Source organism: Macaca fascicularis, chromosome 9 (assembly GCF_037993035.2).
Source record: "Macaca fascicularis isolate 582-1 chromosome 9, T2T-MFA8v1.1".
Classification (NCBI taxonomy): domain Eukaryota; kingdom Metazoa; phylum Chordata; class Mammalia; order Primates; family Cercopithecidae; genus Macaca; species Macaca fascicularis.
The window spans coordinates 87,838,206-87,853,516 of record NC_088383.1 but is presented as its reverse complement, the minus strand read 5'-3'; the positions used below and the strand labels follow the sequence as shown (position 1 = coordinate 87,853,516).

The window sequence follows — 15,311 nt, the reverse complement described above, 5'->3', positions numbered from 1 at the left end:
GAATCTGGTAACTTGAGGCTTTACTAAGTTACCCGAGAGTTGATAAGGCTACTTACATGTTGTGTGTGTATGTGTGTGTGTGTGTTTGTGTACATACCCAGTGTAATTCAGAAATTGTTTAGACTACTTACTATATGCCGTCTCCTGCTCAACCTGGAGAGTTAAAGAAGAGGTGCCTGTGCTTTTTTGTAAATACTTTAAGGACTGAACTGTCTCAAGTTCAGCATTCTTGGAACCTCTCCTCAGAGTGTTGTAAAATTTCAGTAACTACATGTAGAGTAAAAATTTAATGGAATAATCTTTTTTTTTTTTTTTCGAGACAGGGTCTCACTTCTTTGCCCAGGCTAGAGTACAGTGGTACAATCATGGCTTACTGCAGCCTCGACTTCCTGGGCTCAGGTGGTTCTCCCACCTCAGCCTTCCAAGTAGCTGGGACTACAGACATGTGCCACCACACCCGGCTAGTTTTGTATTTTTTGTAGAAATGGGGTTTGGCCATGTTTCCCAGGCTGGTCTTGAACTCTTGAGCTCAAGCAATCCAGCCACCATGGCCTCCCAAAGTGCTGGGATTACAGGTGTGAGTCACTGTGCCCAGCCCAGAATAAATCTTTTATTAAGTGCTAGTAAAAATGAGGAAGGATGAATATTTCTACATTAGAATTGTTGTTTAAACTAGCACAGCCACTTTGAAGAGCAATTTCTGATCATCTCATTATTCTAAAATATTGATTCCCCTACCTGCAGCAGTTCTACTTCTGATTATACTCTCTGAAAACAGGAGTCAACACGAGAATGGTGTTGAGTAAAAAAAGTATGTTGTATGTTGTATCATAGTATGTACTCAATGGCAGCATTTTTGTGTATGTGTATGTCTATACAGTTTTAAGTACAAAGCATTGTCTAGAAGGATGCACACAAAAATCATGATGAGTTGCCTTTGGGGCAGTAGAAAGGAAAATGGAATAAAGTAAACAAGGGAAATGTTCTCTTTATTTAACAAAAATCAGAAACAAGAAAATAACACTAAAATTCTGAAACTATAAATCTTATATGTATAGAATGGTGTATATATAATGAGTACTTTATATAATTTGGCATGTGTAAATAATGTGGTAATCGCTGTCCAACTGAAGAAAAATGATCTTGCCTTCTCCAAAAGAAAACTTTAAAGGAAAAGATAGCGTTGATTCTAAGTGAACTTGAGATAGTGAGTTTAAAGTTAGGGAACAGGACGTTAATTTTATGTATCGTGAAGCTGCGTGTGTGACTAATTTGAGTTGACCAGAGTCACTGTAGATCCCAGGACTAAAAGATAAAGATAGGAGAGACATTACAGAGCTTGTGCATGTTAAGATGGACAGGCAGAAGAATTCCAGGAGTTCAGTAAGAAATTAGCAGAAGTCAGAGAAAAATAGATTGTAAATGAGAACTCCAAAGCCTTGCAGCATCCCAGGGCCTTTTAATTATGCCCAAATGGCCCCCATTCTAACTCTGCTTTAACTACTTTCTCAGCCACGATTTTTGTTTTGTTTTTTGGTCCATTGAGGGCTTTCCCCTTTGAGTTCACATTTCAGATTTTCTAGATGAGTCCATTGAGGAAGAAAAATGATTTATTATTTAGAAATTTTACCATAAGCTTTGCCATAGATATGTCACCAATGAGGAATAGTCATACTTCAAGGTCTATTAGCTAACTAGTAAACCGTAAATGTCAAACATAAGTGATGATGATTATGCAGTTTATATGTGGTCACAAGTTTGATTTGGTATGTAACGACAAGATGCAAGGGGAAAGCCTTAGTGTAAAGATGAGAGGCTATAAAAAGCCACCAAGTTCCCATCCTCTTGCTGCCCCTTCACAGCGATGCCATGACCTTGGCTAAGTCCCTTAACTTCACTGAATATGAATAATGATTCCCATTCTATGAGGTTTTGCTGAGAATGGGAACATATATGCAGCTACTGTCAGCTCCTGGAACCCAGAACATGCCCAATAAATGGTAACTAATAATTTAGGGTTTTAACAGAAGGATTAAACTTAAGCACTAAGTGGTTAGGATTTGCAGATGATTTAAAAGCAGCATTGATATGTCCCCTGAGTGGAATTCTTATTAGCGTATTCATTTTCCACCTCCCTCCCCTCCCCCATTCATTGTAGACTACTTGCATGTCACTTTTTTTCCCCCCATTATGTGTTTCCATAGTCTGTGATTGTGAAAAGTGTTGAGCGAAATGCCTTAAATATGTATGAAGCAAGGAAATGTCTCCTCGGACTTGAAAGCAGTGGGGTTACCATAGCAACCAGTCCATCCCCAGCATCCTGCCCTGCCGGCCTGGCATGTCCCAGCCTGGATATCTTAGCTTCAGCAGGCCTTGGACTCACTGGACTAGGTATACAATTTATTATTACAGCACGTCTCAGTCACTGGGGAAATGCTTATCTGGTTCCCTTTCTTTCTACCATTTGGGTCTACATTTAAAGGCTATTTTTTTTTTTCCTTCGGACTCAAAGATCAGGTGAAAAGCCATACAGCCTGAATCAATCTATTTTGGGGTTTCTTAGTCTCTGTGGATTTATTACCCAGATTCTTCCCATGTTTGCATAAATAATCAAGGTCTGACTATTTTATTTTCAGTGGCTGTGATGGTTCTAAATTAAGAATGCCATTGAGATTGAAGTAAGCATGCTGACTGTAATTTATGTTTGTTCTCTCTTGCATTTGCAATATTGCCGTCAGTCCCTAGAGATAAAGATTATCCAGTTTGCTTTTTAAAAAGTAATTGCAAATCTGTATGAGGGGTGGGGAGGGGGGTGAAAATAAGCAGAACCTGTATCTCCAGTGGTTAGACCTGCCTTACCCAGACACAAAGGAAATCTAGTCTGAGGTCAGACCTGTATTTCTGTCTAACGTGAGGAATAGAAAATAGAAGAATGAACAAACATCATCATCTCAGAGCTTTAGTTAAGAAAGCAGAATGAGCTGCTTAATAGTCATGGTGATATTTACGTCCTCATCTATGGACTGCTATTTTATAGGCTGAAGTTAGTTGCTGTATTACAGTTTTGCTAGATTCCCTTCTTTCTTGCACATTTCTCAGTTGCATTTGTTTTCCTTAATCAGTACTCCTAGCAAATCACCCTGGGGCATTCAGTGTTGATTTGAGACAAAAAAGAATACTCTCAGCTGTCTTTAACATTTTTTTTTTTCTAATAGCTATTCTTGCTTTTAACTTTTAAGAAATTTAATACTCTTATATGATTGATTTTCCAAGTAGCCCTGCCTAGACATCATTAAAGAAAGTTTTGTTTTTTTTTTTATCTTGGCCCCTAATCTACCAAAGTTGTTCCTTCCACTGGGACCTGAACAGACATAATAACATAGCAATGACTGTGAGTCAGGAAATGCCAATTAGGTAACTTAGCAGGAACCGAGTTCATCTTGCACTAGAGAGAAAACAAGTGAGCAAAGATTCAGTAACAGAGTTTTTAAAATGTTTTCATTATTATACCTATCCTGTTATACTTTATGCTTTATATGTATTCCTGGAAACTTGTATACAAATCCACATTTCATTCCAGAACATATTTTAAATGCCTAAAGGAAAATTTCATTATTTAAATCAAGCATTGACTCCTTACAACAACAAAAAAACCAGCATTTTTTTCTGAGAAAATTTTCATCATTGAGATGGGGCCCAGAGAATTCATGTATATGTTTTGAGATACATTTAGGAACTGTTCTGATAGCCTACCCTATCTGTAACGGGGACAAATAGGAAATCTATCCTACCACAGGAAAGCATTCCCTAGTTGCTGCTACATGTGAGTAGTTTGAAAAGGGTTTGTAAGCGGATGACAAATGAGTTATGCAGAAGAATGAAAATGAGCCTCCACTTGAGCAGAATTTTGTTCATCCTGGGTAGCTGACATGAATGCAAAGCACCTGGTAATGTTCAGTGACCCTAACTGCCATCCTGGTCTGGGCACATCTATCTTCCATTTTCTGATAGCAACTGTTTGTGGATAAGCTGCTTCCTCTCTTGGAGCTCTATGATGCAAAATTCATGTGAATATTTGAAAGAAAATCTGTCATCCATATTTTGTATTTAGAAAATATCAGATTATATCATTGTGCATTACTAATGGCAATATTCATGCCATGTCTATTTTAAAATCTTAAATTTATGTGAATTGACTTTATATATTCATTTATTACAGGTCTTTTGGGACCCACCACCTTATCTCTGAACACTTCAACAACCCCAAACTCACTCTTGAATGCTCTTAATAGCTCAGTCAGTCCTTTGCAAAGTCCAAGTTCTGGTACACCTAGCCCCACATTATGGGCCCCCCCACTTGCTAATACTTCAAGTGCCACAGGTCAGTATCATTTAAGTATATTCCAAGGTGTGTATTCTTAGGTGTTACCAGTCTTTTAAATAAAATTTACTAATGACTCAGTTTTCTTAGGGCAAAATTAGAGTTCAAAGCACACTCCATTGAAACAGAAATTCCCTGATACGTCAATTAGTTAAAATGAAGCGCAGCAAAGCAGTTTGAGTTTTTCATACAAGTGAAATACCATCTTCAGATGTGATAAGCAGACCTGGTAGTTAGGTTCTAGTTGGAGTAACTTGCTGGTAGTCATGTACATCTGTACAATGAGAGGGTTGGATAAGACATTCTCTATGGTGTTGTCCCATTTTAACACTCTTTTGTGTTTTTACAGTAAATAGTACCTCTGTTTACGGAGGTGTCAAAATTGAATTCTTTCCTGAACTTGCAGCAACAAAAAATGATGTTTTTATTGTTAATAAAAATAATAGTTGAATCTGCGTTTCTTCCTAATATCTGTCATCATAAAATGTTGTTGTAGGTTTTTCTGCTATACCACACCTTATGATTCCATCTACTGCCCAAGCCACATTAACTAATATTTTGTTGTCTGGAGTGCCCACCTATGGGCACACGGCTCCATCTCCCCCTCCTGGCTTGACTCCTGTTGATGTCCACATCAACAGTATGCAGACCGAAGGCAAAAAAATCTCTGCTGCTTTAAATGGACATGCACAGGTAATGGCTTTCTGCTAGAATGTGTGTGTGATCTCTGCTGTTTGTAAGAGATAAACCCCTGGTAAAGTTAAAACATGTTTAAACTTTCGCCTAAAATGAGTTTTATTTATTGTTTGCAACTTTTATTTTAGGTTTAGGGGACACATATGCAGGTTTGTTACATGGAGAAATTGCATATTTAACCCACCTTGAGTTAGTTTTTATATATGGTGAAAGGGAGGGGTCTGGTTTCATTCTTCTGTATATGGCTAGCCAGTTTTCCCAGCGCCAGTTATTGAACATGGATTCCTTTCCCTATTGCTTGTTATTGCCAACTTTATTGAAGATCAGATGGTTGTAGGTGTGCAACTTTATTTCTGGATTCTCCATTCTGTTCCCTTGGTCTATATGTCAATTTTTTTATGCCAGTACTATGCTGTTTGGTTTCTGTAGCCTCATAGTATAGTTTGAAGTTGGGTAGTTTGATGCCTCTAGCTTTATTCTTTTTGCTTAAGATTGCTTTGGCTATTTGGGCTCTTCTTTGGTTCCATATGAGTTTTAGAATAGTTTCTCTATTTCTGGGAAAAATGATGTTTGTAGTATGATAGGAATAGCATTGAATCTGTATATTACTTTGGGCAATATGGCCAGTTTAATGATATTGAGTCTCCTGATCCCTGAGAATGGGATGTTCTCCATTTGTTTTTATCACCTATGATTTCTTTCAGCAGTGTTTTGTAGTTCTCCTTGTAGATAGCTTTCATCTCCTTGGTTAGAAGTATTCCAGAGTGGTTTTCTTTTTTGTGGCTGTTATAAATGGGATTGTGTTCTTGATTAGACTCTCTGTAAAATTGTGACCATATTTATATGTTATTTTCTATTATTATTTAGTCTCCAAATATAAAATATGGTGCAATATCCACTTCATCACTTGGAGAAAAAGTGCTGAGTGCAAATCACAGTGATCCATCCATCCAGACAAGTGGGTCTGAGCAGACATCTCCCAAATCAAGCCCCACTGAAGGTCGGGAACTGTATCCTTCTGAAATTCATTTTGGTTTGTTATTTGGAAAAAGGAGGTTGTAGAGAGTCTATGCAGTGATTTTGAGTTGGTTTTGCTAAACAGCTATGATTCATCCTACCTCAATTATGTGGAAAGACAACATCCTGAATAAAATTTCAAAGAGAATGGTGAAAGATTAACTGAAAAGCACTTTCCACAGAAAGAATCATTTCCCCATTACATTGTAAGTTCCTGAATTAAAGTGAAGGTAATTGTGTAGCAGAAAAGCATCAACTTACTAAATGTGAGATATATATCTATATATAGAGAGAGATATTTCCCCCAAGTAGAGTAGCTTTTTATAACCTTTTTTACCCTTTCCCCCAAATCTTTAAAATATATAAATATATGCGGGTCTTCTCTTCAAATTGAGTTTTGTGACACCCTGAACTTGTTAAGGTGTTCTCTTTGCAGATGAAAGAGGTCTCTGTCAGGTTAATCATGTCTCCAGAGTAGGGTTCTGATTTGTTTCCATTGCAGGTAATTGTCAGTTGGAAGGTGATGTTGTTTAGGTATTTCACTTTTTTTCTTCTCCTCCTCAGGTTGTAATGATGCTTTTGTTGAAGTAGGCATGCCTCGAAGTCCTTCCCATTCTGGGAATGCTGGTGACTTGAAACAGATGATGTGTTCCTCCAAGGTTTCCTGTGCCAAAAGGCAGACAGTAGAACTATTGCAAGGCACGAAAAACTCACACTTACAGTATGTATTTTAATCTTAAAAGAGTCCTTGATTTTTTGAAATGACGTATATTTGTTCTCAACTCTATAGTTAGTACTCTTGGATTCAAGTCATGTTTGATCTCATCCATGGGTGTTTTCATTTTATCTTTTTAAAAAATATTAAGGAATAATATCTGATAATTTTCACCCTTCTCTTTCTTCTCTGTAGTCCCTTCCCCATTTAATGAATTGATTTATATCTGTGTCCTCTAAACCATCTGTATTACTCTGAAACTGTAGCATTCTCTCTGCTCTTCAGTAATCAGCAGAGCCATTTTTATTCTCTGATTTTTGCTGTTAGAAATTTTCCCACTGTGAATCCTCCCTCATTTGGCTTTGAATTTCTTCCTTACATGGCTCTTTTTTCCCAAGGTAGTTAATTGCAAATTTTTAAATAAATGCTTGACATTATCATGACTTTGTTTATTCCAAATCACTTTGGTCATAAATACATAAGTTGTATTAAATATTAAATATAATTCTTCCTTACCATAGCACAGTTAAAGTGTGTCATCCTTACTCTTTCTTTTTTTTTTCTCCATGTATTTTGGGCAGTTTCTACAGTGTAAGGTTTTGTTCCCACCTATTCCGTCCACCTGATTTCCTCTGCTGTCTTATTAGTTCCTGGTATACCGTTCTAGAGTGTCTCTATGCAAAGATTAGCATACATAGTTTTATTTCTTCCCATTCTTACTAAAATCCATTTTCCTTTATAAACTCTTTGGTCAATCATTATTACCCACTGTTGTCCAGTTCTCCTTTATCTGTGTTTTTCTTTACATGGTGCTGATACCCCAAATTAATGTTGTTATAGACTAGAGAAACAGTTTTACTTCCTTGAAACTATTGAAGTGTTTAAAATAGATACCCATTCTTGTCATCACTGAGTGTGTTCTGAACCTTCTCATCATCCTCTTCTGGGTTAAACTGAAGCCTCCAGAAAGATCTCCCTGCCTCCAGTCTTTTATTAGCTTGATCTATCCTTTATTTTGCTCCAGCCATTTATTTTCAAAAACAGATCTAATCTTGTCACACTCTGGCTTCAAATCCACCAGTGGTCTGTGTTGCATGCTTCCTTTCTTTTACTTATGCCCTTCCCTCTGATTTGCTGTTCTCTTGGCCTTTGGCACCAGATAACTTGCAGATGCTCTTAAGTTCCCAGTTCAAATGTCCTTTGTGTAGCCTCTGTCAACTTTTGTCAAGCAAAGTTCACCGTCCCTCTTTTTGTATTCCAAAAGTACTTTTCTAAATTCCTCTAAATTCCCTTGGCACAGCAGCTGAATAGTTGAACAAATAAAATCATGAATGAATAAACAAACCAGTTCTTGATTGATATTGCATTCCCTGTTTTATTTGAGCTTAAGGTGCAGTTAGATTTGAACCTGAGATGTATGCATTCTGTACATATCATGTGTTGTTATTCACGTATTTGCTGCTCATTGTAAGAAGCACTTTTATGTTCTGCCTGTCCCCCTCAACAGACTTTGAAGAATATTTATTTATCTGCTACATTTATTTGTTACCAATATCATATACATATTTCATACACATGAACTGGATCATCTGCATGCCTTCAAATTGACTGGATCTCTGTTTAGACTTTGCATGCATGAATCATTGATATCTCCTTGATGTATAAAAATTAGAAATCTCGTCTGTACATCTATTCCCTCTATGTCATATGCAGTATACCACATATACTGTATATATTGTGTTTGAATGTGCATCATGAAATAGTTTCAAGCTTTACCCCTACAGTCAAAGTGCCCGATTTCAAATTCCATCTCTACCGGTCACATTAGAGGTATGATCTTGGACAATGTACTTCCCTCATCCGCTAGTGGGGATAACAATAATACCTGTGTCATAGCATTGTTGTGAGGATTAAATGAGAGAATACATGTTAATAGCTGATGGTGATAAACATGCATAGTAAATGTGGCACATAGGAAACATTCAGTACATTTGTATATATAGTGAAGTGTTAAATTCTACACTCTTATTTCACAGCAGCACTGACAGGTTGCTCTCAGACCCTGAACTGAGTGCTACTGAAAGCCCTTTGGCTGACAAGAAAGCTCCAGGGAGTGAGCGCGCTGCAGAGAGGGCAGCAGCTGCCCAGCAAAACTCCGAAAGGGCCCACCTTGCCCCACGGTCATCATACGTCAACATGCAGGTAATGGTAATACAATAGGAAAGCATTTCAAATGTCATATGTTTGGGTTCTGGTGTGAAGAATTCAGTGAGTGTTCAGCAGTAGTGCAGAAATTAGGTTTTCCCTCTGTGCTACATTCAAAATGAAATTTAAATATATAGGTAGCAGTTAGTTTGCTATAAACATTAAAAATGAAAAGCAGTATTTAGCTTAAGTGAGAATTCTTTAAAATATATTTAAAATGGTGCAGAATGGTCTGTGTCACTATCTTATGCAAATAACATTATTCATGTGTTACTTAAAAAAATTTTAAATGGGTTTGCAGGACTGCATTTCTAAGTATTATTGCTTCATGACATAGTCTTGGATAAATAGATATACTATTTTCTATGTAATGAAGATGATAAATGTGTTTGGTGCCATTTAAAGATAGTTATGAGAATAACTAATGTGGAGTGTTCTTTGAAAGTAGATGATGAATATTATTGATGATTGTGTTGGTTCACAGATGTTTTATGATTAAAAGACAACTTCCTTTAAATAATTTTTGTGATTAAACAACTTCCTCAATAGGAACTTTCCATGTATCCATTTTCAAACTATTAGGCTAATTACTCAGAATACGCTGTTGACCATGAAAATGCAGAAATTTGATTTCCGTATAGATGACAATATGAAAAATAAGGATTTTTTGCTTTGTGCTTTTAGAGGTGTCTGTAAACATTTGATGTCGGACCAGAATTGCTGAGTAGACTTACCTATTTTATCTTTCACCACCAAAAAAGAGGAAGAACGTTCCACAAAATCCTAGGAACAGAAAAGCTGTCATAGATGTGTCAAAGAAATTAATTCATGGAGCTAAACTATATTACTTTAATTCCAGTGCAATCTGCAGTTTAGTCCTCCTTGTCTGTTTTTTAATGCTTTGCATTGGAACATTTTCCTAAGTTTTTCTATGATTTTTTAAAAAATAAAAGCCATGGCCTTTATAATGTGTCAGTGTTTAAAAAAGACATTTAAGGCTGGGCACGGTGGCTCACGCCTATAATCTCAGCACTTTTGGAGGCCAAGGCAGGTGGATTGCTTGAGTCCTGGAGTTTGAGACCAGCCTGGACAACATGGCGAAACCCTATCACTACAAAATAATTCTAAAAAATGAGCCGGGCATGGTAGCATGCACCTGTAGACCCAGCTACTTGGAGGCTGAGGTGGGAGGATCACTTGAGCCTGGGAGGCAGTTTGCTGTGAGCCAAGATTACACCTCTGCACTCTAGCCTGGGAGACAAGAGCAAGACCCTGTCTCAAAAATTAAAAATAAATAAAAAAGACATTTACTACATTTTCTCTGGTGGATGTATTTTCAGTTAATATGAATTACAATTTATTTAAGAAATATCAAATCCCCTTTATAATCTTTTAATGGTTTTTGTCTTATGGTTCTTGTCACCTTTTCCATCAAATTTATACCTGCAGTGAACCAGTTTCTTGTTTCTTTCTTTTAGGATGGATGAGCATGTTCTTAATGTTTGAGTTTTAGCCTAATTAGATGTATTTATGTCGTTAGTGAACAGTTAACTCTTAAAATCACTAAGAAATCAATGACAATATTCACTGAACATTGAGAGAGAGAAAGATTAAAAATTTCCCTGATTTCCTTGGCTGAAAATGATCTCTATCTCCTGATTGCTCTTGGAGTGCTATATCCCCAGCTCTCTTTTTATACTTATCTCAGTTTCTAATTTATTTTATAGTTATTTTTCTTTCCCAACCCTCCTAAGACTCTAATCAGCCAGGCACGGTGGCTCACACCTGTAATACCAGAATTTTGGGAAGCCAAAGTGGGCAGATACCTGAGTTTGGAAGTTCGAGACCATCAACCATCCTGGCCAACATGGCAAAACCCTGTCACTACTAAAAATACAAAAATTAGCCAGGCATGGTGGTGGGTGCCTGTAGTCCTAGCTACTTGGGAGGCCAAGATAGAAAAATAGCTTGAACCCGAGAGGTGGAAGTTGCAGTGACCTGAGATTGCACCACTGCACACCAGCCTGGGCAACAGAGCAAGACTCTATCTGAAAAAAAAAAAAAAAAAAACAAAACTGCAAGTCCTCGAAGCTGTTTTGATTCGTTGTTGTATTCTTCCACAAAACTGAGCATAGTCTCGTTAACCAGTAGGCCCTCAATGAATATTTGTTGGACGAGTAAATTTAGATTCTCTGTATACCTTGCCTTTAGGCATTAATAATTAAAACTTGATTTTAACTCCCAATACCATTTTAGTCTTAGGATGTAAAAACTTCATCAAAAATATTATCTAAAAATCTGGCTTTCCTGATACATGGCTATGTTTTTAGTTATCACATGTCCTTGTTTGTCTGGGACAGCCCCTGTTTACTTTTATTATCCTGGCCTAATTGTTATTCACGGCACATTTCACCTTCAGAAATGTCCTGTTTCAGACATAGATTATATAGGTACCTTATATATGATGATATGGTCTTTCTGGTTAAAGAGCTCTTGCCAGTTGGTCCTTGGTCCTTCTGTTAGGCCTTTGAGACATGCTTACATCAAGTCTTAGCTAGTTCCTAAATTGGAGAGTTGATAACTCTCAGAAAAGATTTGAAATGTAGCTGTATCTGCACTACTTTCTTCAAAATGATCTATCTTGGTCCTCACATAGACTTGACTACATCATAGTTATTCATTCAGTTTTAATGGAATGAATCAATGGTGCTATCCTAGCCCTGTGCAATAAATGGTAACTAGGTTTAATTTTATGGCATTGCTTAATGTCATTATAAATTAAAGTTAGACATCTGCCATTTATCTCACTTCAAAAGCAAAGACTATGCCAGTTAGGTTAAATAATTTCTTAAGGTATCCTGACATCATACCATTTCAGGCCATGCTTACCTAAATGAAGAGGGGATTTGTGAGACCCTAAGGGGGCCAATAGATACAGAACAGCATTTTGGAAATGTATTCTTTCAAAACTTGCATTATTATTATTAGTAGTAGTAGTATACTCTAGCAGACATTGGCTCTGGACTGCTAGGTATTTATGGTAAATTCGATTTTTTTTTCTTTTTTTAAGGAAAAATTCTAACTCTTAAAGTCAGAAGTGGTAATTTATTATTACTCGTTAATTAGTGTTGGAAGCATGTTTAAACTTACAGACTTACCTTGGATTTCTGTGACATTATTGTGCAAAGCTTGGTGTATGCCTCAGGCAGATTCTTGGAACATAGTCAAAACCTTTGTTCTCTAACCATGGCATGACATTTGGAGAGACTGTCAATAAAGGCATTTTCTGTTTCATTTTCAGGCATTTGACTATGAACAGAAGAAGCTATTAGCCACCAAAGGTATATGATGCACTAATAACACTTGACTGTTTTTTAGTACACTCATAAATGTTTTTTGAGTACTCATGGTGAATTGAGAACTTGAAAACTCATAAAAAGAAACCTAGAATATTTGGGTTCAAGTTGCATAAATTCTGCTGAATACATTTTGTTGAATGGTGTGTTGAGAAATAACATTCAGTGATAATTTCTTCACAAATATCAAAGAAATGACACTTATCATCAGTATTTTATTTAAGAAATGCACTAAACATACCAAGCATTGGTTTTATTTTGTTTCCAAAGCTATGTTAAAGAAACCAGTGGTGACGGAGGTCAGAACGCCCACAAATACCTGGAGTGGTCTGGGTTTTTCTAAATCCATGCCAGCTGAAACTATCAAGGAGTTGAGAAGGGCCAATCATGTGTCCTATAAGCCCACAATGACAACCACTTATGAGGTTTGTAGAGTCATGTCCTACTCAATCTTCCTGTCTGTTCTCTCATCAAAACAGGACAGTCCTTCCCCACACTCATTCTTTATGTACCTAAAGGAAAATGATTAGTGGTGACTTGTTTTTATTTCTATTCCTGTAAAGATACTGTTACAAAACTGATACACTCTTGTGTATTATGATCTTTTATCTGTATTTTCTCAAAATTGTTGATCAGCTCTTAAAGAGATGTAAATTTAGATGTGTGTTTTTGTTGAGGGTGGGATGTGTCATAAATGATAAGCATAGGGCTGAGATTAAGCAAAAGGCAGATGTAACATTCCATAAAAATGTATAAAGAGTCCTTTTATCCAAGGGTTTCACTAGCAAGGTCACCATAGGGGGAAAAGGCAAATATTCAACAAAAATAGGTTTTCAGATATGAGTTAAAAATTCAGTGTGCTCAGATGTGCCAAGAACACAGCAAGAAGTATCTCAAACAAGTGCTCCAGAATTTTTATGTTTCCCAGATGTTGGCTGCCCTGCTCGGGGTGAGACTGGGAAGCTGGCATTCCTACCATATGGAAGGGATGGAGAGTTCCATACTCCACAGCCAGGCTACACGTGATTCACCAAGCAGGCCTTTTCCATTTCAAAGTATCAGATTTTGGCTCTAAGTCTTTGGGAGTAGGGGTGGGGCTCAAGAGAGTGTGCACATGTGCACGATGCTGGGAGACTGTACAAACCCAAACATGGATGAAAATGATTAATCCAAGAGTCACAGTGTTCAACCAGAGAGAGCACTGTAGGCCAAAAAAACAAATATTGGTTAAGGGTTTCATAATTGTTAGTCTAATAACTAGAGTTTGTAGACTGACCTTTTCTCCACCCATTTTCTTTGTAATAAATTAGGCTCTTGATGAAACACAAAAGCAAACATGCTGCTTTTTTTTCTTTGTCTCTTTTGAGTAAGTCAAAAAGAAAATACTATTGAAATACTAAAAGAAAGAGTCTCCTGTGAATGTCATTGTCAGAGTTATAGTAGTAGCCTGGCAGCCTGTATTTTAAAGATTGAAGTTACCTTCAGCAGCAGAATGTAGGAACCATTATGAAAAATGTTGAGGCTCTAGGAGGTACACTCTTCTTTCTTCCATTATAACACAGAGAGAAAATAAACATCTCCTTTTGTTAGCAGGGACCATAAAACTGCTGTGCTCATTCTTAGAGTTTCACCTGATGCACGGTATGGCTGTTCCTTTCAGCCCGTCCTTGCTTTTGACAAGAGTAAAGTGTGCTAGGTTGACTGTGTTCTGATAGTTTCATAGATGAAGTATTTACCTTAGAAATGCTCATTCAGTTCTGGTTTCTAAGACCAACAGTAGGACAAGTTGAAAATGATGTTCGTTTCAGTAATGGAGTGGTCAAGTGCAGGGTTCTGATAACCACCACTCACCAGATGTATGGCTTTGGCGAGTGACTTCACTCATCTGAATCGTGTCTCGTTCAGGTTCTGCTGAGAAGGGCATTGGACAAGACATCCAGTGCTTAGCATGGTGTGTTGTCAGTTCTTAGTGATATTATTATTATTATTATTATTATTATTATTATTGACATGGAGTCTCGCTCAGCCACCCTAAGCTGGAGTGCAGTGGCACGATCTCAGCTTACAGCAATCACCATCTCCCAGGTTCAGGCAATTCTCCCATCTCAGCTTCCCGAGTAGCTGGGATTACAGGCACCCACCATCATGCCTGGCTAATTTTTGTATTTGAGTAGAGATAGAGTTTCACCATGTTGGCCAGGCTGATCTTGAACTCCTGACCTTAGGTGATCCGCCCACCTCAACCTCCCAAAGTGCTAGGATTACAGGCGTGAGCCACTGCGCACGGCCTAGTGATATTTTAAAAATTTTACTTTATTATTATTATTATGAGTCTCACTCTGTCACACAGGCTGGAGTGCAGTGGCGCGTTCTCGCCTCACTGCAACCTGTGCCTCCTGGGTTCAAGTAGATGGGATTACAGGCACGCACCACAACGCCCAGCTAAGTTTTGTATTTTTTTTTTCTTTTTTAGTATACACAGGGTTTCATCATGTTGGCCAGGCTAGTCTCAAACTCCTGACCTCAAGTGATCTGCCCATCTCGGCCTTCCATAGTGCTAGGATTACATGTATGAGGTTCTTTTAAATTTTTAAAAATTTTTTCATTTTTAAATTTTAATCTATTTACTTATTCATTTTAAGACCAGGTTATGAGACTGGCTAATCTTTGTATTTTTGGTGGAGTCTAGGTTTCACCATGTTGCCAAGGCTGGTCTCAAACTCCTGGGCTCAAGCAGTCCACCTGCCTCGGCCTCCCAAAGTGCTGGCATTACAGGAGTGAGCTACCACGCCTGGCCAGGTCTTACTGATACTGAGTGGCTATTACTATTTCCAGTGGAGGACTTACTTTATCCTGAAGAAAACCAAGGGCTTGCTGAAAGATGAAATTATGTTTATGAATGCTCATTGGTGGAAGTATTTCTGCACACTCAACTTAGTTA

The 15,311-nt window shown here is 37.5% G+C and overlaps 1 protein-coding gene across 6 annotated transcripts in view; it reads left to right on the top strand.

Moving 5' to 3' along the window:
- BICC1 (BicC family RNA binding protein 1) overlaps positions 1-15,311 on the top strand; it is a 332,934-nt gene that overhangs the window by 295,612 nt on the left and 22,011 nt on the right. For 4 of the 6 annotated variants that reach the window (XM_065521082.2, XM_005565807.5, XM_005565809.5 and 1 more), the window contains 8 exons: positions 2,205-2,391; positions 4,220-4,381; positions 4,878-5,074; positions 5,945-6,077; positions 6,659-6,815; positions 8,846-9,011; positions 12,316-12,355; positions 12,641-12,795. In XM_065521082.2, coding sequence (XP_065377154.1) covers positions 2,205-2,391; positions 4,220-4,381; positions 4,878-5,074; positions 5,945-6,077; positions 6,659-6,815; positions 8,846-9,011; positions 12,316-12,355; positions 12,641-12,795 — 1,197 coding nt within the window. The remainder of the gene's footprint in view (positions 1-2,204; positions 2,392-4,219; positions 4,382-4,877; positions 5,075-5,944; positions 6,078-6,658; positions 6,816-8,845; positions 9,012-12,315; positions 12,356-12,640; positions 12,796-15,311) is intronic. The other 2 variants (XM_005565808.5, XM_074000790.1) reach the window with 1 other exon arrangement.